We start from the raw sequence: 25,869 nt of genomic DNA, 5'->3' as shown, positions 1-25,869 counted from the left end.
TCCGAGATATGAGCTATTCTAATGGGGGCAGCATTTGTTTACATTTTTTTTATTAACATAGGCCTACTCCAAATATTTTCCCATAAGGTACTGCTGTTTGCTAGTTGTATGTTGTCTAGCTGATGTTGTATAACCTTTCGGATGTTTTTGGGAATAAATAAAAATGTTTTTATGAAATGTAAACAAAGAGCTGCCCCCATTACAATGACCAAGATCTCGGAAAAGGCTGAAGAAGAGGAAGAAAAAACCCCAGGTATTGACAAGTCCAGGGTAGTGTGAGCAGTACAACTGCATGTTGAAATTGACCAAACTGGTCATTTAAGACAATGAGGTGCCCCCGGGCACTACACCTTGTAGGTGCCCTCTTTATTAACAATATTGTTTAAGTTTGTGTCATGTGGTGCCCCGTAACTGGCTGTAAATGGCTGGTGCCTCTGGGCACTGTGCCACTGGCCCTATCTGGCATCTCCTCCATGCTCTGGACATTGCTGGTGGACACAGCAAACCTTTTTGGCACAGCAAACTACCTGAGCAAATTCTGTGGGTGATAGACACTGGGCACGATCGTGATGAAGCAGTGCTGCTTTTGCTAGGCAGTGAGCAGGCGCACTTTGGCAATTTGTGGCAAACTGGCAAAGTGTGCATGCCCACTGCCTAGCAAAAGCAAGACTGCTTCATCATGATTGTGCCTACTGCCTTGTGATACCTACAGTATAGGGGTGTGAAACTAGCCTGGCGACGCCATCCATGTACTCCACCCAAAGATTTTGGCTCCGCACATCGTCTGGTAAAAGCCTCGAGCTTGGTTCTCTCAGTGTTTAGCCAATCAGCAAACAGTTGAGAGTGGTGACGTAGAACCCACCCGTGAGCTCCGTTACTGATTGGTTAAGGTAACTATATTCACACTTTCGTTTTGTTATTTGTATGCTTTTGCGACACTATAACGTAACAGGCATGCTAAATTATAAAGCAAAATATGGGTTTTAATTTGAGTTTGGAACTCCAATTAATTTAAATGGTAGAGTAAGATCAGACCATCTACCACCCTCCACGGAAACGGATTCCTCATGGCTTTTGCCAGACTGATTGACGGAGTCAACAGTCGGCTTTTCGCCCAGGCTAGTGTGAAACTGCCAAAATACACCAAGTGACCAAAAACTCAGCCAGAAAGGATGACAAAACAGAAATAGTCAGTGACACCACCTGACGAACAACTATTTTTGAGGTGTCTTTTGGTTATTACCTCTAATTTCTACGTATTGCTTGTTAAATTCGCACGGTAGGCAAAATGCATTCACAATGAGTATTGCTTCCTAACTGGACAGGTTGGAATCACAGAAGTATTATTCATTTGGAGTTGCTTCGAGTGGCCATTGTGTTCCTTTTATGTTTCTGGAGCTGTGTGTCCCAAGAAGTGAGGGAGGGCCCAGGTCAGGAACTTCAAGTTAGTTGCTGGAGGTTACTGAAATTGTCCAGTTATACACTTTAAAATAGAACAGTGGAAAGTTGTCATTGATTACTACTATGAAAGTTAAAACAGTAGGCAAGAAGATAATAATAATAATAATAATAATAATAGTAATAATAATAGTACCGTATAATAATAGATCGGTTTAATATACTACTTTTCTTGGTACTCAAAGCCGCATGGATTTCTTTCAGTTTTTGCATATGATGAGCATATTTCCAAAAATGGTGGCATGTTCCTTTAAGAACTGCAGCATCTGTGTATATTTACCTTCAGCATCATTGACAATTTCATTCTGTTAAATATTTTAGGCTTAATTACCAAAATGTGCAACATTGCTCCAAAACAATGTACCATGGAGCCAGCATGGCTAATAGCATTGACTCTGGGGAGGCCATTGAAAATCATGTGAAATAATACAATGGTTTGTTCTTTTAGGACTGAAAAATGAAAAAAGGTCCTCAGTGTGGAAGGCAGAACGCCGAAACGCATCTGTGTAATAAAGAAACCTATGCATGGTGCAACCTTTTTTCATTTTTCAGTTTTACAATATTTTGGTCAGCACCTGTAAAAAGAAAGAGAAAAACTGTTGGGTGACGCCTGCTCCAACCCTTATGAACCTTTGTTCTTTTAGGGAAATCACTCTTAGATCAATTGTAACACACTGTCACATCAATTAGATACAGCTCATGCCTTGAAATGGTAACATACTCATTTTGTAGCCTAGGGTCATGGTTATAATTATGAGGATAGCATTTAGATGGTACTCCACAAAGGAAACATGAAGCGCTACTGGACAAATAATTACTTTAGTATAGTTCCTTTATTAATCCAAAAGAGAAATTAAGGAGTCAGACATCAATCATGATACGCATTGCCACCAGAAAGATCAGAACATATTGCACGACAGGTAAAGCATATTGCACATACAGTACAATACATACATAGACATTAAAGACAGATCAAGCATGTTTCACAGTTCTTCATACAAACAAGCATTAAAGGCTAAGCGCACTATTTGTTAACATCAAGTTCCTTGTCTGGGTCTTCTGCAATGTTTTAGAGCCCCCTCACCATTTTGTGTTGCTTGCTGCTGTCTCTGTTAATTGGATAATGAAGATTTTGTCTCAATTGCCTTTACAATGGTGTTCTATTGGCATGTCCAACTATGTTTCTAAAAACACTTTAACCATTTGTTTTCAAAAGTATGCATCTCACTAAGTGGTTAAGGGTGTTCAATCTCATTCCCTACCAAGTTTGAAAGCCAAATATGGCTTCTGCCTTTTTTATTGCCCATTTTGTGAATTCAAGAAAAATATATTTACAAAATGCTACATAAAACATGGCAGAAGGCATGTTTCACAACGAAAATTGTTATGGAAAATCAGTGAATACCCCTGAACACTTGATGAGTTGCACAGTCTTGAAAACAAATTTTTAGGGTGGCTTTGAAAGCCCATTTGTACATGCCCATAGACAGCCATTCTAAAGCTGGTTGAGACAAAATCCAAATGAGCCGAATAACAAAAACATTGGCAAAGCGGAAATTAATGGTGAGGGGGGGACTCTAAAACATTGCAGGCAACTCTGAAAAGGGGTTTGATGTTGAAAATAAATAGGGCACCTGTCCTTTAACTAAGTCAGTCCAACCATGGTGGTACAGGAAGTATCCGGATGAAGTGCCTGGTAGTCAGACAGATTGAAGTGACCAAAAAAGGCCTTTCATGTTCTTTATTACATTACATTACATTACATTGCTTTGCATTGCATTTGGCAGACGCTTTTTAATCAAATCGACTTACAATCGAGGACATAATCAACAGCACTAGCAGATACAAAGTGCACAGGAAATATACATGTTCTCATGTTCTCTCTTCTGTCATGTTATGAGTGATGGCATAAGCCAGGCATGCAACGACAAGATGACCAAGACTGATTGAAACAAAAGTAAGAAAATAAGTTCTTGTTTGCTATTAATTCACAGTCCAAAATACTGATGTAAAAATGACATTATGTTGTATGTATAAAAGTGGCTATATCACCAGGGCTCTAAATTAACTTTTTTGAACACCAGCCAAACTGGTTAGTGGATGTTTATCTTACTAGCCAAACAACACTCACTAATGGGTCAAAGTGGCTGAAAAGTTGGTATTTTCTTCCTGCCAAACTCACATTTCTCAAAACTCAGAACTCAGCATTTGTGCTGTTTGGCTGGTGGTCATTTGGAGCTCTGCATATCACCTACATGGCTGCATATGAAGAGTTCAGATGCAAAAAAAACCTAACTCCATTTCTGAAGACCGGCACTTCTATATTTTTAGAGAACCCTGTTTTTGGTTTGGTTTACATTCATGTACTTGATAATACATATAAATAGTTATATTAGCCTACATGAATAAAAAAATGTGCAATTTTGATAGCTTTGTATTAAATGAAAATGAATTGAGATTTTTTTTCTGAAAACGCATTTAAGGGGTTTTGCAACTTCATCAAGAAGCATGAAGATGCTACTATGGAGGAGAGGATGTGCTCATTGGCATTGAGGTGCTTTTATTTTGCTCCACAGTCTTCAGTGTCATTAGGCATATTTGCGTATTGCGGTGTGTATTTATTTATGTAGGCTTTTTATTTTTAGACAGGTCTTTTATACTGTGCTGCTCACTTCTCCATAGCATTTTTATCTTTTTAAATCGTACTCTGTGCAAACTCCTAATCCAAAATGTATTTATTATTATTCATGAATGTCGTTGTATCATTATTATTATTCATGCACTATTTATTATTTTAATCCCTTACCTTTTACCCTTTATGAGTTTTTATAATGTATTGTGGAAGTGTGTGTGTGTGTGTGTGTGTGTGTGTGTGTGTGTGTGTGTGTGTGTGTGTGTGTGTGTGTGTGTGTGTGTGTGTGTGTGTGTGTGTGTGTGTGTGTGTGTGTGCGTGTGCGTGCGTGCGTGCGTGCTACTACTGCTGCAAAACAATTGCCCAAGCTGGAACAAATAAAAGCTACTTGTCTTGACTTGACTTGACTGGTATTTCACTATCAAACCCCATACCTGCACATATGGATTACCACATCATTGTCTCCTCCCTTGATCAAACACAGTTATCAGCGGATCTAGTTATCAGTTATTTTTTAGGGACACAACTGCACTGTTACCTTTTCCTGTTCACTATTGCCATTTCCAAAGACTAGCGTATTATTGTAAATGTAAAATTAGTGTAAAAGTTGCTAAATATCATGTCAATAGCTGCATGTAGGGGATTAAAGAGATTAAAGGGGCTACTACAGTATACCCTGTGAGGTCATTGACGCTGAAGTGTGCTTCAATGTTGTAAGTATATTTGACTATCAAAGCCCATGCATTGACTATCAAAGACCATTCATTATCTGTCCATGATCAAACAAGCACCATGCAAATTATATGATGGTCTAAACTTACTGTGTCTTTATGGACAGAACTGCCAGAGTAAAACATAAGCAAATGAATGACTGGATTTCATGAGAAGGCATGATGAATACATCAACCCTGTCCTGCTCGCTAATGCCATTTGCCAAGAATAGACATCGAAAAATTAAGCAGCTTCTCATTTTTTGTTATTTAATCATATCTGTATAAAAAGAAGACAATCCGCACACTTCAGGTCTATTTTTGTGCAAAGAAGCTTTACTTGACTTGCAAGCTTTCGGTCCTTAGACCTTCATCAACAAGTTCATTCCCTTTGAATTGTGCGTCATTGTTACAAGTAGGCTGCACCAGGCATGTATGCTCATGCATAATTCAATGTTGTGTGCTTTCACGTCCATAGTGATAACAAAACATCTGGGAGTACTATCCAAAAAGACGAGTGGAGGAGTATAAAAACTGAAAAAAAAAAACTAAGCACAGGCTTTCTTTTTAATATGTTCATGCAGGGCATGTCAACATTAACAACTTTTTATTTGAAGAACCGGTAACACTTTACTTTATGGTACAGTTACCATATGTAATTACTGCGTACTTTCTGGGTAACAACGAGGTAACAGAGAGAAGTTACATGCTATCTAATGGGTAAAAAGGGGGTAATTACAAAGTAAATACCATTAATTGGGTAACAACAAGGTAACAAAGAAAAGTTAGATGATTAGATGGTTAGAAAATATGCAGTAGTTTCATAGTAATTCTTGAGATATGTGTATTACATTTACTTTGTAATTACCCCCTTTTTACCCGTTAGATATCATGTAACTTCTGTCTGTTACCCTGTTGTTACGCAGAAAGTACACAGTAAACACTGTACCGTAAAGTAAAGCGTTACCGAAGAACCTTAGTCAGAGAAAGTTTTCTAATTTTTTCCCCTATGGATTTACAATAAGCTACATAAAGAGCAACCAAAGCTCAGAAGCCAACAAATCATTGGATTAAGAGCACACCATAATGTACAAAAAAAACCCCAACCTTTTTTGTCTATTCAGTGCATTTGACTAGTTTACAAAAACAATATTTATAGGCACAATAATCTATCTTCAGCATTTTAGATGGTCAGGTTTTATTCATACAGACAGATTCTATCCAATTAAATCATTCTGTCTTATATTTTATCAGTGAAATGTATGGCAAAATAGACACATTTCTTTTCAACCTGCCTAAAATAATGAGTGCCACTTACAAACATGTTGTAGGCTACAACAATAGGCATCAACATGGGGGGACCTGTGGGGAGAAACAGAAAGACAGGTCATCATTATGGACAAGAAAGTTAATTGAACGAAATAATTTAAGTTATGGGCTATGACATAAGGCATGTCAGGGCAAGACTACAGTGACTGAAAGAAAGAGAGAGTGAAAGAAAGAAAGAAAGAAAGAAAGAAAGAAAGAAAGAAAGAAAGAAAGAAAGAAAGAAAGAAAGAAAGAAAGAAAGAAAGAAAGAAAGAAAGACATTTCTCCTTTGCTGTCCAAACCCTGGTTTAAAGTAACGTTTTGTGGAAAAGGTGACACAATATGACATATACAGTCAGTATTGTACCTGAACTAGTTCAACGAACTTAAGTTCATGCACTAGTTCATAATTTGTGCGAAGTTGAACTGAACGCTCCCTGTGTACTGCATGATGAATGAACTGAACTAGTTCATTCTGGTGCCTGTAAACGAACTGCATGTGCCTTTGTTTAATAGGGTACCACATTTCCTTAATGTTCAGGTGAAACCCCAGCCAAATACATTTCAAAAGAGCCTCAATAATATAAAATCACATCTAGCACATATATGTTCACGGTTCTGATATAAACAAACTGAATGCCTGTCTGTGGTTTTATATAGGTTTTGTTGATGATAATGGACTATAGCTCTTGCAAAAAAAGAACTATGTCTTGTTAATTTTTGGAAACTATGAACAATTATTAACTCTGAACAAACTAGTTCATTTTGAAATGTGTGAACTGAAATTTGAACTAGTTCCTGTAGAAAATAAACTTTCCCAACAATACAGTACCTCAGCAGTGGCATAAGGAGAGTCAATGGATCTTAAATACATATAATAGCAGACATGCATTTGTAATTCAAGTTATGCAGTTCACTGTACATACACATGTGATAATTAAATACTCCTCATTAAAGCATTTTAACAGTCAATGAAATGCAAGAAGCAGTTTGCACAGTTTTACACTAAGGATAGTATAGGAAAGAAAGGAAAGCATTTTAACAGTCAATGAAATGCAAGACGCAGTTTGCACACTTTTACACTAAGGATAGTATAGGAAAGAAAGGAGCATGTGGAAACAAGGAAGGTGGATTTTGGTTAACCAACAGGAAAGTGCTTAAAGCAGTTATTAGGAACACACCTTAAGTAAATGCATGACATGCCACAATAATGAAAATGATTTCAGAATCACTTGCTGTGTCTGTGCTTGGCAAAAAATATTAATAGAGGACAAAGCAGTATTTGCTGACAAATACAATATATTATGCTGTCAGAGATCAATTTCACATCTTTTGTTGAAAACATAAATATGTCGACAAGGGGAAAAAAGTATATCTGGGCACATCATGATGATTGCTTTTCTCAGGACACAACTTCTCCCACTGGCATTTAAAAGTTAAGGCAGACTTCAGCTCATCATCCAACAACCGTTTTGGTAAGGTCAGGTATAAGACTACTTCCATGGGTGCTGAATAATTTAGTTAAGTCGATGTTTGACAAGTAAGGCGAATGCGTAAAGAACAAACAGCATATTAAACGAGACTGTTGAGTTTGACGTCTTATGTGTAGCCAAGTAAAATACAGTTGGTGCCTATTTCTATGAAATGATTAATTACTGCTATGTTTATGAATAACCTATAGGTAATTGTTTTATGCGTAAAGGTAGGCCTACGGTAATTGTCGAAGTTGAAAGACGCAGGTTCCTATAAATAAATGATTTATTTTAAAAACTTTCTTACAATATGGCCTTTGGAAATCATCTACCCGTCGTTTTATTAATTAATAACAAACCAATGACAACACAAGCTATGCACTACGCATGCAGCCCCTACTCCAGAATATTAGATTTGCGGACTACTGTGAGATTGAAGCCTGTGCGCCTCCCGAGTTGGAAAACAAGGTTGTTGTCAGAGTGGATGTGACCTGGGCAGGAGAAATGTGTGGTCTGAGTGGGTGGTGGTGAGGGTTCCATTTTAGCTCCGTGATGCGGAAGGCGCGGAGTTGGCCATTTTCTGAAGTTCCATTTTGCCTGACAGAGCCCCATTCCATTCCGTGTGTGAACGATGATGAGCGCCAAAACTTAGTAACATGGACGCCTCAAAGTGAAATCCATTCTAAAAAATCATGGATAGGCCTACGCTGTTTTTTTTTCCTTTCGAATTTCGCCTATCATTTCTCGCCGTCATTCATTTGCCTTTTACAAACGATTATTATATAATTTAGTGTAGGCTACTAGGCTACAGATGATCTATAACTTATAACATAGTCCTCCGATGTACGCTCACAATGTCACAAAAAATAGCTTCTAGAAGCACAAATGGATAGGATAACCATACCCCATAGGCCAATTATTATTATTAGCCTATTGTAATAATAATAATAATAATAATAATAATAATAATACAACTAATAATAATAATACAACTAATAATAATAATAATAATAATAATAATAATACAACTAATAATAATAATAATAATAGCCTAGGCCAATAACAATAACGGGCCAGTGAAATATTCTAAGGCACTGCTTTGTGGCTGATGCATAAGGGCCTAATGTGTACTTTAGCCCAATACTGCAGATAAACATGCCATTTCCAATGCTTAAGGTTGTATACAACAATGGCACTCCTAAGAAACCCTTAGGATAGAATGGATAGAACTGTTACAGCCTGGCCTGGGAACGCATAGCACAATATTTACAATGCGCCTCAAGGCTATCACCAGGTTATTCTTCTGTTACATGTCAAGTGTTTGATTGATGGACAAGGAATAGAGAAAGATTGGGTCTGACGTGGCTATTATTTTCCATCGATGGGGATTAGATGTCCCGTGGGGTCGTGTGGGGACGACCTACCGTCAAACCATTACAGAAGTTTGTTTGCAGAATTTACATTAGATCTCCGACAAAGTCCATGTGACAACTCGCCTGGTAGGTTATGCTGCAACCCGAATGGAACGTCAGTAAGATGTTGGCTACACACGTCAACAACACCTCCACTAACTGAAAACATTCACCACAAGGTGTCTCTGTTGTGCGATAATCTGCCCATTGCTCGGAAAAGCAAACAGTCATGTGTCTGTCATTTGAGACTGAGGTGCACGCGCGCTGATTTGTGACTTCATATCACAGCTTTTCTTTCAACACCTGTATACGACGACCTATCATTGGATAGGCCTACCATGCGTAATTTAAGCCCAGATACCCACTAATGTTGCGCTTCTCCGTTTACTGGGTTATACCCAGGCTACTATTCAGTAGTTCATCTTCTGTTTGCTTTGGGCTTGTTCAGTATCCCAATGGTTAATGTATTGTAGTCAGTTGTTTTTGTAACCATGCATACTATTGCGACAAAAATGAAACCATTACCCCTTGGTTATCTACAAATAATAGCCCAGCTATAGGAAAAATATATTTAAAAAGTTAGTCCTGCACTTGAGATTAGGCTAGCCTATTTTTCATCCACATTCCATGCAAAGTAGAATGGATGTAGGGTAAAATCAGTCACATCAATATCAACAAAGGCCTGCATACTGCATACACAGATAGAAAACGTCAAACAAATGAACAACTTGTTGACATTTTGTCTTTGCGCAAAGAACTTGGCCGAAGGAGGAAGAATACATTGGCATAAGAATGTTCTACAAACAATAATTTTCCCTACAATTAAACGATTTCCCAATATTGTGAAACGTAGCCTAGGCTATGTCTATAAGCCGGCCCATATTTTTGCTATGAAAAATTGTCTTTAGGCTACCCAATTAGGCTACAATCTGCGCTTTAATCTATCGCTGCTGCAGCCTCTATTTGGGATGATTTTTAAAAACGTGCCTGCAATAGGCTACTGTTCTATTTGTGCTCTACTGGAGTTATCCACTGTTTCGTACCTGCTTCAACTTAGTCAAGCTGTGTTCATAGTCCTGCATGAACAATCGCATGCCGACACCTCGCAATTTCCCGCACTTGCCGTTCTTGGATTACTAAACCCTGATAAAATATTCATGTTCGGAAAATTCCCCGAATCAGCTCTGAATAAAAAAAACCTTAATCTTATCCATAGGGGAACTAAAACGAAGGTTAATGCGTTGAATGCAACATAGGAGCGCGTTGACGCGTCTCTTTTCAGGTTGGTATCTGTCGTTTCTTTGATCATGCTTGTCACATATCGGGAGATCAACATTCGCGCGTAATGCTGTTACTAATGTTGTTTTCTCTCCAGGCTGCATTTCTACTGGCTCTGCCCCGGCGGATGATTTAGTGAGAATGGCTTTACAAGACAACACAGGTAGGCTATGCGTCTGTAGGGTATTTATAATTAAATAGTAGCCATCCCGTCTATTACCATTTAGTTATGCTACTAACTAGAATGCGAATGTGTGTTAATACGCTCTATTGGCAAGGAAGTTAGTTTCTCGGTTGTTTGGACAGACTCAAAACACAAAACCTGCCAAGGTGAAGGTGTAGACCACACGAGCCCCTCATGACTCAGGGTGCAATATTACACGGTTAAAGAGAACGGAATCAAGATATAAAATTATCAGCTGACTACATGAGATTTAAGACTTACCGAGTGCAGCGGCTTTCTTATAATTTAGAAGGCGCGCACAGAAGCACTCGCCGCTTGCGTCTGACGTCACGGGCAAAGTGTAGTTCCCTGACGTCAGGCGCCATACAAGTCTGGTTGACCTGTTGTGTTTGAATGAGCCGGGCTAGTGTAACGACAAAATGGAAATCGATTTAATAGAGGCTTTGTAGCGAGGATATCTACACCAGTCTGCCCTTACTCGTTCGGAAATAATTAATAAGGCTCAACCTAGTTGTGCGCAATCATGATTTACCGCAAGCAACATCATAAAGCATGTAATTTAAAGTTTAATACATCCAATGCGATTAAACGCGTTGATAGCCTTAAATTCGTTTCCTTTTTGGCCAATACCTTATTTAATGCACAGTTTAAAAGTCAGAACTATGCCTAAATGAATGCTTAACTGAACTGACCGAGGGAGACTAGCCTACACCGCGGGAAAGCTTTCTTTGTTTGTTTGAGGCCGCACGATAAGGATTGCTTTCACGCCACAACTACATGGTCTTCGTCTGTATTTAATGCTGTTTTTTTAAACTAAGAAAAGTTACTTCATACGCCCTAAACCACACACAAATTGGCAGCTATTCAGAGTATAGACTATTGCATATTGTCAGTTATTAGGCTGCATAATGATAAATTGTTCAAATCCATGCATAATCAAACCATTTATCATGTCTTAGTATTTGGAATTTATTCGGTCAAAATCACACCTATTTATAAGATCTATTGCCGCAATAATTAAGTGCATCTATCAGCCATTTGAATGTAGACTATGCACATAGGCTATAAATCAACCTAGGCCTACAGACCACATATCTTAAATATGAATCTCAGAGTGGACCTCAAACTATAAATGCTATACCTGCATGTAGCACACAAGGACCAAACTAGATTAAAACCAACCTTGCTAATCAATAATTGCACATCAAAGGAGAATGACATTATTTTTGTTGTTGTTGTTTTTTTAACTTGGGGCCTAAACAAAGTAAATAAACATAGCTTATAGTCTATAAGCTATATATAGTGCACAGTGGTCTAACAAATGAAGTGGCCTAACAAATAGGTGTATGTTTATCCATAGTTCCCAGCATCCATCATTCTATCAACTATCAAAGCCACTTGTAAAACTGAACATATATATTTTTAAAAGACAGTAGCCCTCATTGGGCTCCAATATAACTTAGGCTACAACTTAAAGCCTACAGAACCTCTCTCACACAGGATGCTAAGTCAACCCCCTGCCACACATGAAACATATGGCTTTTCTGACTATTCCAAACTGGATACAACTGATTTCAGGAATGCATGGCAGAACAGCCTATAAAGCAAACGAACTTACTCACCTCGGAACACACACACGCACATAAGGACACAGAGGAAGGCAGTGAGAGAGACTGCATGGCGAACTCAGTGAACTCAGAAGTAGTATAGCCTACTGAGGGGACCATGGGGCAGGATACATAGCCTATATATCCTCCGGGAGCCCAGGGAAGTAGTGTGGGGGTTGGGAAGGTGATCTAGGGTGAGCGAGTGCAAGCAGGGTAAGGGTTCAATAACATGGTTCCTTCCTACCACTGGGGTTTGTATGTGAAGAGTGGCCTGTAAATGTTGGCTCTGATTGAGGTTAAATGTTTACAGAGGAAAGAAAAAGGGCACTGTTATCAGGGCGTGGGATTCAGTGACATAATGATTGCCAGTGATGCTTTGAACCCCGAAATGTTGTGTTGTTGTTGTTGTTGTTGTTGTTGTTCGGTGAGTGCATGTTGCAACGTGTTGGAAATCAATATATGATAGGTCGGTCAGCACTTGTTTAAAAAAAAGAGTCCATTCTCGTAAATAAAATGGTCAAGCCCCTTAATATCTCTTCATATAATATCTTACATACGGACGCACAGTCCACCTAAATGGTATACGGTTATATTCCAAACAACTTTCAAGAGCGCACGTTTCTTTTGGAGACGTGACCGGTTTTGATTCACTGCGCGTTTTGCTTTAGAAGTCTTCGAAGGTCATTTGATGAGAGATTTGAAGCTGTCCCAGCTAGCCATCTCCGTATAGGTAAGGCGCCCGAAAGGGATCAATCGAGGACACACAAGTGTGAGGGCGTGAACTGGAACGGAACGGGTGGCGCCTTTTTTCTGCACTTGGTGTGCAGGCGCACACCATTATGCATGCTGTGTGCGTTTTTCAGTTTATGGCGAGAAACTCTTTGCGCGGAGTGCATGTATGGAGAGATACCATCTTACATCGGTGCCCATGTCCGTTAACTGAGACCCAAATTCCAATCCTCTGGCAGGGGCTAACCCCCATCCCTTCCACTCCTCTACATATTAGATATTCAAAAACAGCCCTATGGCGAGCACGGGGGGTGGATAGGGTTGCGGAGGGGGCAGGGGGATGCTCGTGAATTCCGAAGAGAGTGAGGTGGGAGCGGGTGGCCATTTGGTTGTAGATTCCTCATCAAACGATTTTTTTTTCTACTGCAGATACACGCGCATCCATGTTGTGAGCAAGCGCACGGATAAAGACGCACGGCCATGCACGCTATGATAAACAATTACGCACAACAACAAAAAACAAATCTCTCCAAACTCTCCCTGTGCACCTCCACGCACCCCCCCCCCCGCGCCAACCCCCCACACACCAGAGAGAGAGAGAGAGAGAGAGAGAGAGAGAGAGAGAGAGAGAGAGAGAGAGAGAGAGAGAGAGAGAGAGAGAGAGAGAGAGAGAGAGAGATCCACTCATACTTTAAGTCTGTCGACATCCGCAGCCAACCAAAAACACAAAGCACTACTGCTGCTATTTGCGCATGAATTCCACGAAGAAGTATTTCAGAGAAAAATGTCATCCACTGGCATCTGCGTGGCTGTGATACAGAACTCACGTGGTCATCTAGAACACTGAAAGAAAGTAGAGTGAAACGTGTGAAGGGGTATGCAAAACAAGACAGAGCTCTCTGTAATAGCCAATTGTGAATGGAATTGCGCGCACTTGGTCAACAATTAACTGTTCTCTCCTAAACGACCATTTGTCTTTTTACAGCATAGTCTACTCTTTAAACACTCATCACTGTATTTCCACGAATCTACTATATAACAATGATGTGTTCTTTTGCTACATTAGACATGACAGTCATGTTGAGCTGTATTTGTAGGCTAGTTACATCTCCAATCAGCAGGGTAGAGAAAAAAGAGATTTGAGATAGGCTACTACTTTCCCCAAAGCTCACAGCTTACGATCAAAGAATGTATACAATCTTTCAGGCCTATTTGATAGGCAACTTGCTATATACTCTATGAAAGCGAAAGCCTATAGGCCTACTAATGTTGCTGTAATAATACAATAATAAACCCAAAGAACTAAGAAAACACAGAATGTGAATATCTTTTTTTTTTAATTCAGGGATCATGTCAGGTTACAAATATCAATTCAGGTTACAAATAGGCTTATAATTTGTCTGGAACACTGATCACTTTTGTTAAATCTATTGTAGCCTACAAATAGATATTGGGGTCTTGGCTATGATAGCACATGATTTCCAACGCATCCAGTCATTACATTGGGACAATAAACAAGAGAAATATTAGGCCTATTCATAAATCAAACTTTTACATGCGATGTTAATTGTCCAAATGAAAACGTCTGCTGATTCCTGATCTATCCTTGGATTACCTCTAGGCTATCAATGCCTGTTCAGTCGTGTGCACATGAATTGACAATACTGTGTAATCATACTTAGTCTATAGGCTATTCTAGGCTTTCAAATGTACTCGGTAACAGTGGAATTAAATGTGGGCTACGCATGTGGCTGTTCTTGATTCAGCTGCCTAACATGGCACGGTAGTTGGGCTCGATCGGTCCCATCCCTTGGAAATTGCTCGTTCTCTTGGTGAAAGAAATCCAGCCGAGAGAGCATGTCTTTTACAATGTCACGTGTGCTATTCTGTGAACGAATGAGATTGAGGGGGAACGAGAGAGAGAGAGAGAGGGAGAGAGAGAGGGAGAGAGAGAGCGGACAAGAGGGAAAAGGTTGAGTGTGCGAGTGTGCTTCTGCGAGTGAATGAGGGAATGAGTGAAGGAGAGGGAGAGAGATGACAAAGTATCTAAGGAGAGGAGGCACGCAGTACCATGCGAGCTAAATTTGTGCCCGCTGGAAGTCCTGATGTCGGATTTATGGTGAAGATCAGCAGCTCTTTTCACATAGGAAGCGATTGTACTGGAACTTTGGAAGAGAGGGTCGGCGGGGAAACATGGCCGAAGGTTATTCTGCTTTTATTTGTATTTTTGGGTTTCACTGTTCAATTCCACTGGCACGGGAGGGGTTCGGGTTCACTATTGCGATGTAATGCATTCCTTGTTGCTTCAAATAATCGGTGATCGACTTCGGGAGGGTATGAGGCAGGTTGTTCACGATGCTTGGTTCGGGGTATAGAACTAGATGAGTTTTACGTGAAGTGAAGGGGCGCTGCGTACACCTGCCCTCTGGCTCAGAAGTAAGCAGGCTAACTATGCGAGGAGCCACTTCAAAAGTTACACCATGGGGGTCTGTGCACGCACGAGCACGGCTATCCAAAGGACAGTACAAAAAAATGATGTAAACATACAAACGTATCCTGCTTAGTTGCGTTAATGTACGCTCCTGAACTCGTAATCATAAAGCACGAGCTCTCCAAACATCTGTGTTAGATTGATGTAGAGGGAGAGGGGGTGAACTAGTTGATGTTCTATGTTACTTTACTACAGCGACCCTGCATTTGAAACATTAAATGTTAAAAAAAGGCAAACTGTAGTCTCAAAGGAAGCCGCCAGAATGACTAAATTCGGTTATGCACTGCACAGGAGGGGCGAGTAGAGGTGGCGGAGAAGTCCCCGCTACGTCGCCGGAGCAGGAAGCCCGGAGCCCGGTTCAGGTCCTGACAGGATCCGGCCACTGCAAATGGTTCAACGTTCGGATGGGGTTTGGATTTATATCCATGACCAGCAACGAAGAAGGTGCCGTGGACCCCCCCATGGATGTGTTCGTTCACCAAGTAAGTTTGGCTTTTGAAACAACTGCAAAAGTAGCCTACCCTACCCTGCTGCCCCGTGAAGTCTGATTTTTTTCTCCGTGTGGTGCTAGTCGTTACTTTTCATTGTAACGCACCAACCAAACCCTTTGAGACAAAAATGCAAGCTACCGTTTGTTACTATTTCAATAGGCTACATTATGATACTTTCTCGGAAGTGAAGTGGAGCCGAAGTTGAGCGCCAACATGTTTCAATGTTGATGCATCATACTACATTCATGTCTCTCTCGTTTCGGCTTTCACAATGTATTACTGTATGCACATTTGAAAGTTATTGGGAAGCGCTGCATTACTGGCACCACGAAGATGTCGGGTGCCCTGAAAGCGGACAATCCGCACGCCTTTTTGTCCACCACCTTGTAACATCATTGTGACAGTGCTAGAGCACTACATTCGAAGAGAGGAAGATGGCTGATTCTCTCACTCTCTCTCTTGCTGGTTCTCTCTCTCTCTCTCTCTCTCTCTCTCTCTCTCTCTCTCTCTCTCTCTCTCTCTCTCTCTCTCTCTCTCCCTCTCTCTCGCTCTCTCTCTCTCTCACGCACACACAATTGAGACTTGAGAGTGAATTGGCTGCATTGCGCGGTACAGTTGTGCAGCTGAAGCTATCGAGTGGCACGACCCTATTGCCTTTGCTGTTAGCTGAGCGATGACAGACACCCTCACGTGTCCACACAGTTCACGACAAAGCCAGAGTTGAGTTTTTTGATTCGTCTAAGTAGGCCGTGTGCTAGCCATCACAAACCGCCTGGTGCTGGGCCTACGGCGAGGTAGTGTCCTAAACATAGTCTGAACTCGCATTCCCCGGTAGAAACCAAAGATTGGACCACTTTTGTCCCTACAAACTCTCACGGCGTGCCTCCCATCGCCATTTTTACCCTCTCACACAGCAGCTTTTTGAGAGTCGAGGAGGGGGAGAGTGAGGGGAACACCGAAAGTAAAGTTAGTTTTCGTCATATCTGTCTCATACCTTTTTGGTCAATAGATTTGATTCAATTGTTTCGTTGCTAGTTGAGTTTTGGGTCTTTCTACGCCTAAACTGGCCACAGAGGTGACGGCGCCATGGTGCGCCAGTGCATGGGATGGTGGTAGGCGACTGGTTTATATGGCATCCAGGCCGGAAGGAGAACATGTGTTGCAACATTGCATCTGTAGTTCTATTTTACACTATTTGAAACATCTAACTGGTCCTACTGTACATGTATTTGGCAGTGATAATAACATGCAAATCTGTTTTTATTAAAAAAAAAAAAAGTCCACCCAAGTCATACTGTGATGAACAGCATTCCTAGGGTTTTACTCACGTCATCCGTGCGCAGATAGATAGATAGATAGATAGATAGATAGATAGATAGATAGATAGATAGATAGATAGATAGATAGATAGATAGATAGATAGATAGATAGATAGATAGATAGATAGATAGATAGATAGATTGATAGATTGATAGATAGAACCCCTATAATGACCTTGCTTGCACAAGTCAACTCAAAATCATTTGCCTAACAAATACTAGTTAATGAAAGCTAATGGAAGACTTCTTGTTCTTACTAATAGCATGAATTAAAAGTCCACAAGCAACACAGTAATTAATGCACTTCTGTGAAAACAGCCTAGTTGGAAAAAAAACTGTACACAGTGTTATTGACATGTAATAGCTTATTAACAACATATCTATAATTAACAATTACAAAAACAAACCAATTAAACATGAAATCTGAAGGTAAAAACAAACACATGTTGTGAAGAATGTGATGGTTGGTTGTTTACGTTTTGGGAAATGAAGTGGACATCTGAGGTCATTTGACCTGTCGGTAACCTATTTAGTGTCTGTGTAACTTTTTACAAAAAAAAACAAAAACAAAACAAAACTGTGTCAGTACTCTCTTCCAAGCAACAAACACTCACTCACTCTCTCTCTCGCTTTCGCTCTCTCTCTCTCTCTCTCTCTCTCTCTCTCTCTCTCTCTCTCTCTCTCTCTCCATCCACACAGGTTCATAGTATAGAGTGAGAGTGCTGGGATAGCCCGGTTTGCATTTGTAGCGTGGTGCAGTGATTCTCAAACGTTTTGTGTGAAGTACCACCTGAGAAAATATTGAACTCTCCAAGTACCACCAACATTAGAATATCGCAGTAAAGGCCTTCCCTATTCTCTTTTTGCCAGTCAATACAGGATACGTTAATAATGTTCATTCATTCCCAATGTGATGAATTGTGGTTGTTCCTTCTGTTTTAAACCACTGAGGATCACTAAGACATTTTCAACTGCAACAACTTGATCAGCCTTCAAATCAATACACACAAAAAAAATATTCCAAGTACCACCAGAGATGTCTCAAGTAGCCTACCACCAGTGTTACACATACCACAGTTTGAGCACCACTGGCGTAGTGTGTTTGATGTAGTTACTATAGGGTGGTGCATCTGTGAAGAGACTGTCCCCATTTCCCAATGTCAAGTGTTCTAGCCTTGGTAGTGCGTGAAACGCCCAGCGATTGGATACTCTTTGGTGAACTCCGCGGAGTATCCAATCACTAGGTGTTTCACGCACTACCAAGGCTAGAACACTTGACATTGGGAAATGGTGTGTGTGTCTGTAGTGTGATGTGCTGGTTGTAGTGTCGTCGTGCACTTGGGCGTCTGTGTGTAGCGTTGTAGTGTTAGTGTGGTGTGCTTGATGTAGTGTGGTGCAGTTGGGGATCTGTACAGAGAGCCCGGTGTGTAGAGTTTACTGTGCTGCATCTGTGTTGTGCTGTGGTTTGCTTGTTGTAGTGCGCTGTATCTGTTGAGAGGCTGTGTCTGAAGTGCGATGTGCATGTGGAGGAAGAATGTGTAGTGTAGTGTAGTGTGTGTAGAGTAGAGTAGAGTAGAGTAGAGTAACTTTATTGATCCCCAGGGGGAAATTCAGGTATCCAGTAGCTTACATAAATACACAAATACACAAATGCCCACATGGACATTTCAAGACACCAATAACACAGGAATAGTCAGGGAGGGGAAAATAGAAATAAAAATAGTAAAGATAAAAAATGTAAAAAAAGGTAATTGTGCAAAAGACATTCTGTGAGTTGGGATAGACCAATGCAGAAAACATACTCTGTCAGTTGTCAGTGTAGAATGGTTTTGTTGATGAGTGTCAATTGTAGTGTGTTTTGTTGCACAGAGAGGGTCTGTTGTAGTACGTACGTGTTGTCACAGTTTAGTGTGTCAGTGTGCTTGGAGAGAGTGTCTGGTTATAGCTTAGAGTTGGTGGGCTGATGGGTTGCTTCTTTGGCCCAGTTCAAATTAGGGGTGGGCGATATGACGATATTAAATCGTGAATCGTGATATTGAGTAAAAGATCGTCTCGAATCTGCCAAAGTGGAGAAATCGTATAGATCGTCTTGCAGTGAGGATGTTTATTATCAGCATCAGAGTGACGTTTCCTCACTTGTGTTGTTGTCTTCACTTTGTTGTTTACATTATTATGAGAGTATCATCAGTGTGTTAACATTTTATTGACTGCAAATTACAAATTGCAAGTATATGAAAGTTGTTTTTTGTTGTTTTTATTTTTTGGATGGAAGATCATGATAAAAAATCGAAATCGAGATTTCATGTTAAAAAATCGTGATACAACATTTTTGCCATATCGCCCACCCCTAGTTCAAATGGTGAGATGCAGAGAGGTAGAGGGCCGGTCAAAGGGGCCTGGCGGGGTTGTTGAGCTGTAGAGTTGTTGGACTGATGGTGTCTGTTGCTGTTGAGGCTGGTGGGCTGTCTGTCTGCGCTCTCTGATGAGCGTGCACATGCATCCAACTTGACGTTTGCAGGTACTAAACAACACTGTAGTCCCATGCTGGTCGACACACAGCGTGTTTCACTGAAATTAAGTTTATATCTTTTATTACACTGCACTTAGCCGACGCTATTTAATCCAAAGCGACTTACAGTTATTTTAGGTACAGGGTACAGTTATTTTAGGTACAGTATTGGTTACAGACCCTGGAGCAATGTGGGGTTAGGTGCCTTGCTCAAGGGCACTTCAGCCATGGATGAAGGTGCTGGTAAGGATGGGATTTGAACCTGCAACCCTCTGATGTAGAGGCCAGCGCTCTAACCATTGAGCCATGGCTGCATATCTTTGGCGCACAAACGTGGTGTGCAGACCAACTAACCGTTAGGCTACCTAGTGAACTGTGGTTGTAGGGGAGTCTGCACTGGGGGAGATTATATTGTGCGAGTGCTTTTTGGCCTGGTGGCGGTTGCATTGGGGCCTGCAGATAAAGGCAGTGCTACTGAGCGAGTTAGCATCTGCTGTGCAGGAGACTGATTGAGTGCGAGCCGCAGCCCAGTCAATTGGAATGAAGCTGGGTCAGAGAGACAGGGTGAGGAAAGGAAAGATGGAGAGAGAGAGAGAGAGAGAGAGAGAGAGAGAGAGAGAGAGAGAGAGAGAGAGAGAGAGAGAGAGAAATATGTCGGAAAGCGATAGAAAGAGTGAGCAAAGGAGGGAAAAACAAAAGATGAAGGATTGAACGAGGGGGGAGAGAAGGGAGAGGGTGGTGGTAAAGACAAAAAGTAATGAAACAAGGGACTAGGGCTGCACGATCATGGAAAAAATCATTATCACGATTATTTTGGTCAAAATTGTAATCACGATTATTAATCACGATTATTGATTTTTTGCAGATTTTGTTGAAAATTATAACAACAACAAACTGTTGCCTCATCATTATACTGTATATATCCATCTAGGGCTGCACGATATGGAAAAAAATCATAATCACGATTATTTTGGTCAAAATCATAATCACGATTCGTAATCACGATTCGTAATCACGATTATTGGTTTTTTTTGGTAGATTTTTTAAAAAATTATAACAAGATGAAATATAACCAAGAATGAATTATATACGGGATGAGCAAAATAAAATGAATTGTAATAATTATGTAAAGCCAATAGCATGAAACTTCGGTGGACAGATTTCTGGCCAGAAACGCCAGCCTGTCAGTATAATCTGGCTTCAAGGACGCACTCAAAGGCAGGTCACTATTGCCACGATTAAATCGCGATTGAAATCACGTCTTCGATTTCATGATTTTACCACGATTTTCGATTATTTTCAATTAATTGTGCAGCCCTACAAGGGACTGTGTTTGGGAGATGTATATGGAGAGAGAGATGGAGAGATGGAGAAAAGGAGATGGTGAAAGAGAGAGGGTGACATGAGAGAAGTATAGGGTGCTCTGGGAGGTGCTATGTCTGTGCTATTTCCTCAGTGTTCCAGCAGAGACGGATGTACTGTGCACACTAGGGCTGTGACAATATTGAATCGAATCGTGGTACGCATGCCGCAATCGCGATGCAAGGGCACAGTATTGTGATGTTTCCTTTCAAAGTTCTGTTACCCTTTAGTGCAGAAAAAAATCACATGATATGGTGTGATGGTGCTTCCAAGCTTCAAATCATCATTATTAGTTTATTATTTTATAAACTTTATTATTACATTATTACATTACATTACATTGCATTTGGCAGGCGCTTTATAACCAAAGCGACTTTCAAAAAAGTGCACAGTGCATTATTTGCCTTTTGCAACCTATTATACTTATAATCTATCATAGTTTTTATTTATATTTTTATAGTTTAATGTTGGCAAAGGTGAACAAAGAAAATGAATGAAGTAAATATTGCAATGTATCGTAATATTACGTGTATCGCAATGCATCGTGATAGTATCGCATCGTGGCATGTGTATCGTAATGCGCATCGAATTAGTGATGCAAACGATTAATCAATTAATCAACTAATCGACTTTAATCGATCAATGTGTTAATTGATTAAAAAAATGTATCGCAATTGACAATTCAACCTATAAGAGACCCAGGTGAAATGGGCATGTGAAGAGTGTGTGAACAGGGGTGTGAAAAGTGGGAATATTTAAAACGCCTTTGGATTAAAGAATTGAAATAGAACTAATTTAAATGTGGTATTTTATCTCAAGTTTTAATATATTTTTTTTAAATTTAGTAGTTTTTTTTCGAGACACATTGAGATTTCGGGGGGAAACCGCCGCTTATCAATTAATCGTAAGTCGATCAATAAGGCTATCAACTAATGATTAATGAATTAATCGATAATTTGCATCCCTACATCGAATTGTGAACCCCTTGCCAATACCCACCCCAAGTGCATACGCCAGGGTAGGATGTAGCGGCTGTTCATCAGAGCACTGAGTGCGCAGATATGACGAAGATACAGCTACACAGTAGCATAGAGACACAGAGGAGATGAAGAGCTCTTTTCCAAAATGAGATATATCCATTTTATAGAATGTTGGGAAATTGACATTTTTCTATTGGGCTTTCCATTGAATTGCATTGCAAAATGCATTTTATAGAGGTTTAAAAAGTATGTTCTGGAAACATTTGAATGGTAAGAATTCACATATAGATTATAGGACTTCTTAACTGTCAATTCCAATGTTAAAATGCAAAATGTCAAAAATGGTGGATATAGCGTTTTGGAAAGGAGCTCTTCAGATGAAGTTGGAGATGGATATGGACAAATACCAGAGAGAGAGAGAGAGAGGAAGAGGGAGAGAGAGAGGGAGAGAGTTACTGTATGTGGCGTCAGAAAAGAGTCTGTGAAGAAAGGGAAGAGAAGAATAGTGACCTACCTTTGAGAGCGTCCTTGAAGCCAGGACATACTGACAGGCTGGTGTTTCTGGCCAGAAATCTGTACACCTTAAGTTTCATGCTATTGCCTAATTATTACAATTCATTTCATGTTGCTCATCACGTATAATTCATTCTTGGTTATATTTCATCTTGTTATAATTTTCAAAAAAATCTACCAAAAAACCCCAATAATCGTGATTAATAATCGTGATTACGAATCGTGATTACGAATCGTGATTATGATTTTGACCAAAATAATCGTGATTATGATTTTTTTCCATATCGTGCAGCCCTAGATGGATATATACAGTATAATGATGAGGCAACAGTAAGCAGAAGGTGCATGTTCTTTCTGTGGGTGTGTGTAGGTGTGTTTCTTTTGCAAAGAGAGGAGAGAGCGAATGTGTGTGTGTGTGTTCCTTTTGCAGGAGTTCCTTTTGTGTGTGTGTGTGTGTGTGTGTGTGTGTGTGTGTGTGTGTGTGTGTGTGTTACTTTTACAGAGAGAGGAGAGAGCGAGTGTGTGTGTGTGTGTGTGTGTGTGTGTGTGTGTGTGTGTGTGTGTGTGTGTGTGTGTGTGTGTGTGTGTGTGTGTGTGTGTGTGGCCGCGCATGCACGCCAGTGAATAGGCACATGAATATTTCAGCACGCTATTCACAGTAACAAGGAGGACATACCCTTATGTCAAGGCTGTCTCGGAAACGAACCAAGATCCCAAAACCTGTCCGATGAAATTGGGGCTAATTTGTAGCTGGGTGAAGCACTAGAGCCCCTAGTTCCTGAAGCTTACCGCATGTTGTCCATGGTGACGCTTCGCTGCATTGGGGGGGAGCATCACCTGAGAAAATCGTCCATAGAAATATAAAGGTACACTGTGCAGGAAATGGTCAAAAGGGGTACTGCAACTATGCTGCTCATTGAAACTGGGTTGTCTATTGCCAAATTTGATTTTTTCATGCAAGTTTACTAAGTAATAAACTAATATTTTCTAGTATGACCCAAGTGCAGTCATTTTTGCAGCTAAAAATGGCTATTTCTGGAAATTCAAAATGGCGGACCATGGAGAAGATCCCCCTTTTCATGTATGAATAGTGCAATTTTTCCAGTCATAATGAATACTTGGAATTTGATGGTGGTTGTAAGTATTCATGGAAAAGGTAACATTAGTGAATGGGTAGCATGAATTCTGGAAATAAACAAGTCAAAATCTCACACAATGTCCCTTTAAGAAATACATTGGAACACCTTCACCATATGTCAACATGGCAAGTGTCTGCAAATACGGGCTGCTGTGCAGCCAGATTCAAGGGCACCATTTCAAGATGGTCGACGAGTGCCGAACGAATGCATACCTGCCGACCATTACGCATTTTGTGCAGCAGATACGGATTTTGACACCAAACTACGACGGTGTCACTTCAAAATACGGGAAAAACCAATAGCAAAGTGTGTTCATGGGCCCTTATGAATTGCTCTATAGACTTGCAACCAGACAGAGCCGTAGACATGGCTCTGCTTGCAATTGTCTCGCGCTGGCCTTTCCATTGGCCAGCAACGTGTGGGGGGGAATATTGACCAATCAGAGCGCTAGTTTGGATGTCTTCATTTGTTATGCTGCGCTCCTCTCGAGCCGAGGCATCAGCTGCGTGCCGACAGAAAGTTTGCTTCGAAATCACACAAGCAGAGAGACTGGTTAATGTAGCCTACTCCTATAATCTCTGAAAACAAGTGTCCTCCTCCTGTCATCATGTATTATCCATCTTGGTACTGTCGCTGTAGTTTTACAAGTGAGCACCGTCAAAATCGCCGTTTCAAAGGTAAATGGACTTTGAGAAAGGTAGCCTGTATGGGAATAGTGAATTGCGTCCAGTTGCTAAATCCCTAAACTTATGAAAATAAATAAAGGCCGAGGTCTGTCGTAATGATTCACTCGCCGTATTTGACGGCAATATGTTGTTGCTTGTTTTGATATTGGACCGAAACAAGATTACTTCTGAATGAGAAAATGTGTCGATGACCGCGCTATAAATTAGCTGATTAGCAGGAAACTAAATTCGGTTTCCCTTTGCGCCGGATCATTTTAACTCGAGAAAATAAAGCGATAGTTCTAACGGTTGTGCTCGGAGTAGGTCTACATCCGTAACCTACCATGACACCGTATAGGAATACTGTTCCCCCCTGAGTCATGGCCCATTCTGTGAACAGGTGTAACAGGTCGTGCGTCATACCAAATATGCATCACTCCACGACTACTATCCGTAATCACGTATGGTATGGCAATCTATTAATAAAATCAATTATCCTATCATCATATATGTGCCGAACAGTGAACAATAGCCAACTCATGACGGCAGATGAGGGTAGATAGGCCTACTATTATGCAGAGAAGTGAAAAAAAGAAGCGCCCCTCAAAAGTTACTGTGGAAGTTCCAAGAGCATTGGCCATTAGCCCCCGTCCCTCAGTAGAGCCACTACATGACACATTTTGTACTGAATGAATGCTGAAAGTGTGATTTTGATGTTAGCCCCCAAGGTAATAATATTAACCTGATATTATCCTATCTTAGATAACACTTGTCTTTATCTTTTTCTCTACTGCTGATGCTTCTTCACAGTAGGTGACAACATCACCATTTATTAGTATTGGGGGAGATGATGTAAGAATCATTACAATTCAACTTTTTGTTCATAAAAATCACTGAAATGCCTCTGTATTTTATAATCAAATTATACATTTTCCTACATGTACCTTCTTCAGCAAAAAAAAAAAAAAAAATCTGCAAATGCTTCAATTTCATACTCAGTTCCAGCTCCTTAACACCCCCCAAGTGACCAAATGCTCTGTTTGGCTGGTACATAGGATAACTTAATAGCCACTTAGGCCTACTAGCCAGACTGGTGGTATGTTTGACTAGTAAGATTAACAGCAATATTGGCTGGTGATCAGTAAAGTTAATTTAGAGGCCTGAATTCCAGCACACTATATCATAGCATTTTATTGGTGTTATGGTGTGAAACAAAAAAAAAAAAATCTTTCATGAAAGTTTAATAAATTATGGTAGTTCAAAGTACTGTGAAGAGCAAGATAAACTATTTGCCAGATACTTTGTACACGGGATGTTAGGCTAAAATGCATTAAAATGCAGGAAATTGCATCTAAGAAAAGGATTTTTTTCTGGGGGAGCACCCCCCTGCCTGAATGAAGAGTCTCATATCTTCCCTGTTGACATTTGGCAACCCTAGGTGTAGGGCAGACTATGCAAAACAAAGTAGCCTCTCAGATGGGCCCGCCGACGACCCCGTTGCTTTGCCATGCCAAGTTGTTGCGCCGTGAATTGCCGCGCCGCGATAAGTTGCTACTCAAAAACATTTTTAAAGGTTGGCAGGTATGCGATTGTGCATTCATCTGCTATCC

At 40.4% G+C, this 25,869-nt stretch overlaps 1 protein-coding gene across 1 annotated transcript in view; it reads left to right on the top strand.

Annotated features, from left to right (window-relative positions):
- Nucleotides 1–14,983: 14,983 nt before the first annotated feature.
- lin28b (lin-28 homolog B (C. elegans)) overlaps nt 14,984–25,869 on the top strand; it is a 68,150-nt gene continuing 57,264 nt past the window's right edge. The window contains exons 1-2 of the mRNA XM_063222194.1: nt 14,984–14,993; nt 15,573–15,763. Of these exons, the coding sequence (XP_063078264.1) occupies nt 14,984–14,993; nt 15,573–15,763 (201 nt within the window). The remainder of the gene's footprint in view (nt 14,994–15,572; nt 15,764–25,869) is intronic.

Source organism: Engraulis encrasicolus, chromosome 18, assembly GCF_034702125.1.
Source record: "Engraulis encrasicolus isolate BLACKSEA-1 chromosome 18, IST_EnEncr_1.0, whole genome shotgun sequence".
Lineage (NCBI taxonomy): Eukaryota > Metazoa > Chordata > Actinopteri > Clupeiformes > Engraulidae > Engraulis > Engraulis encrasicolus.
Note: the sequence above shows the minus strand (reverse complement) of the source record. Positions and strands in the feature narration are given on the sequence as shown.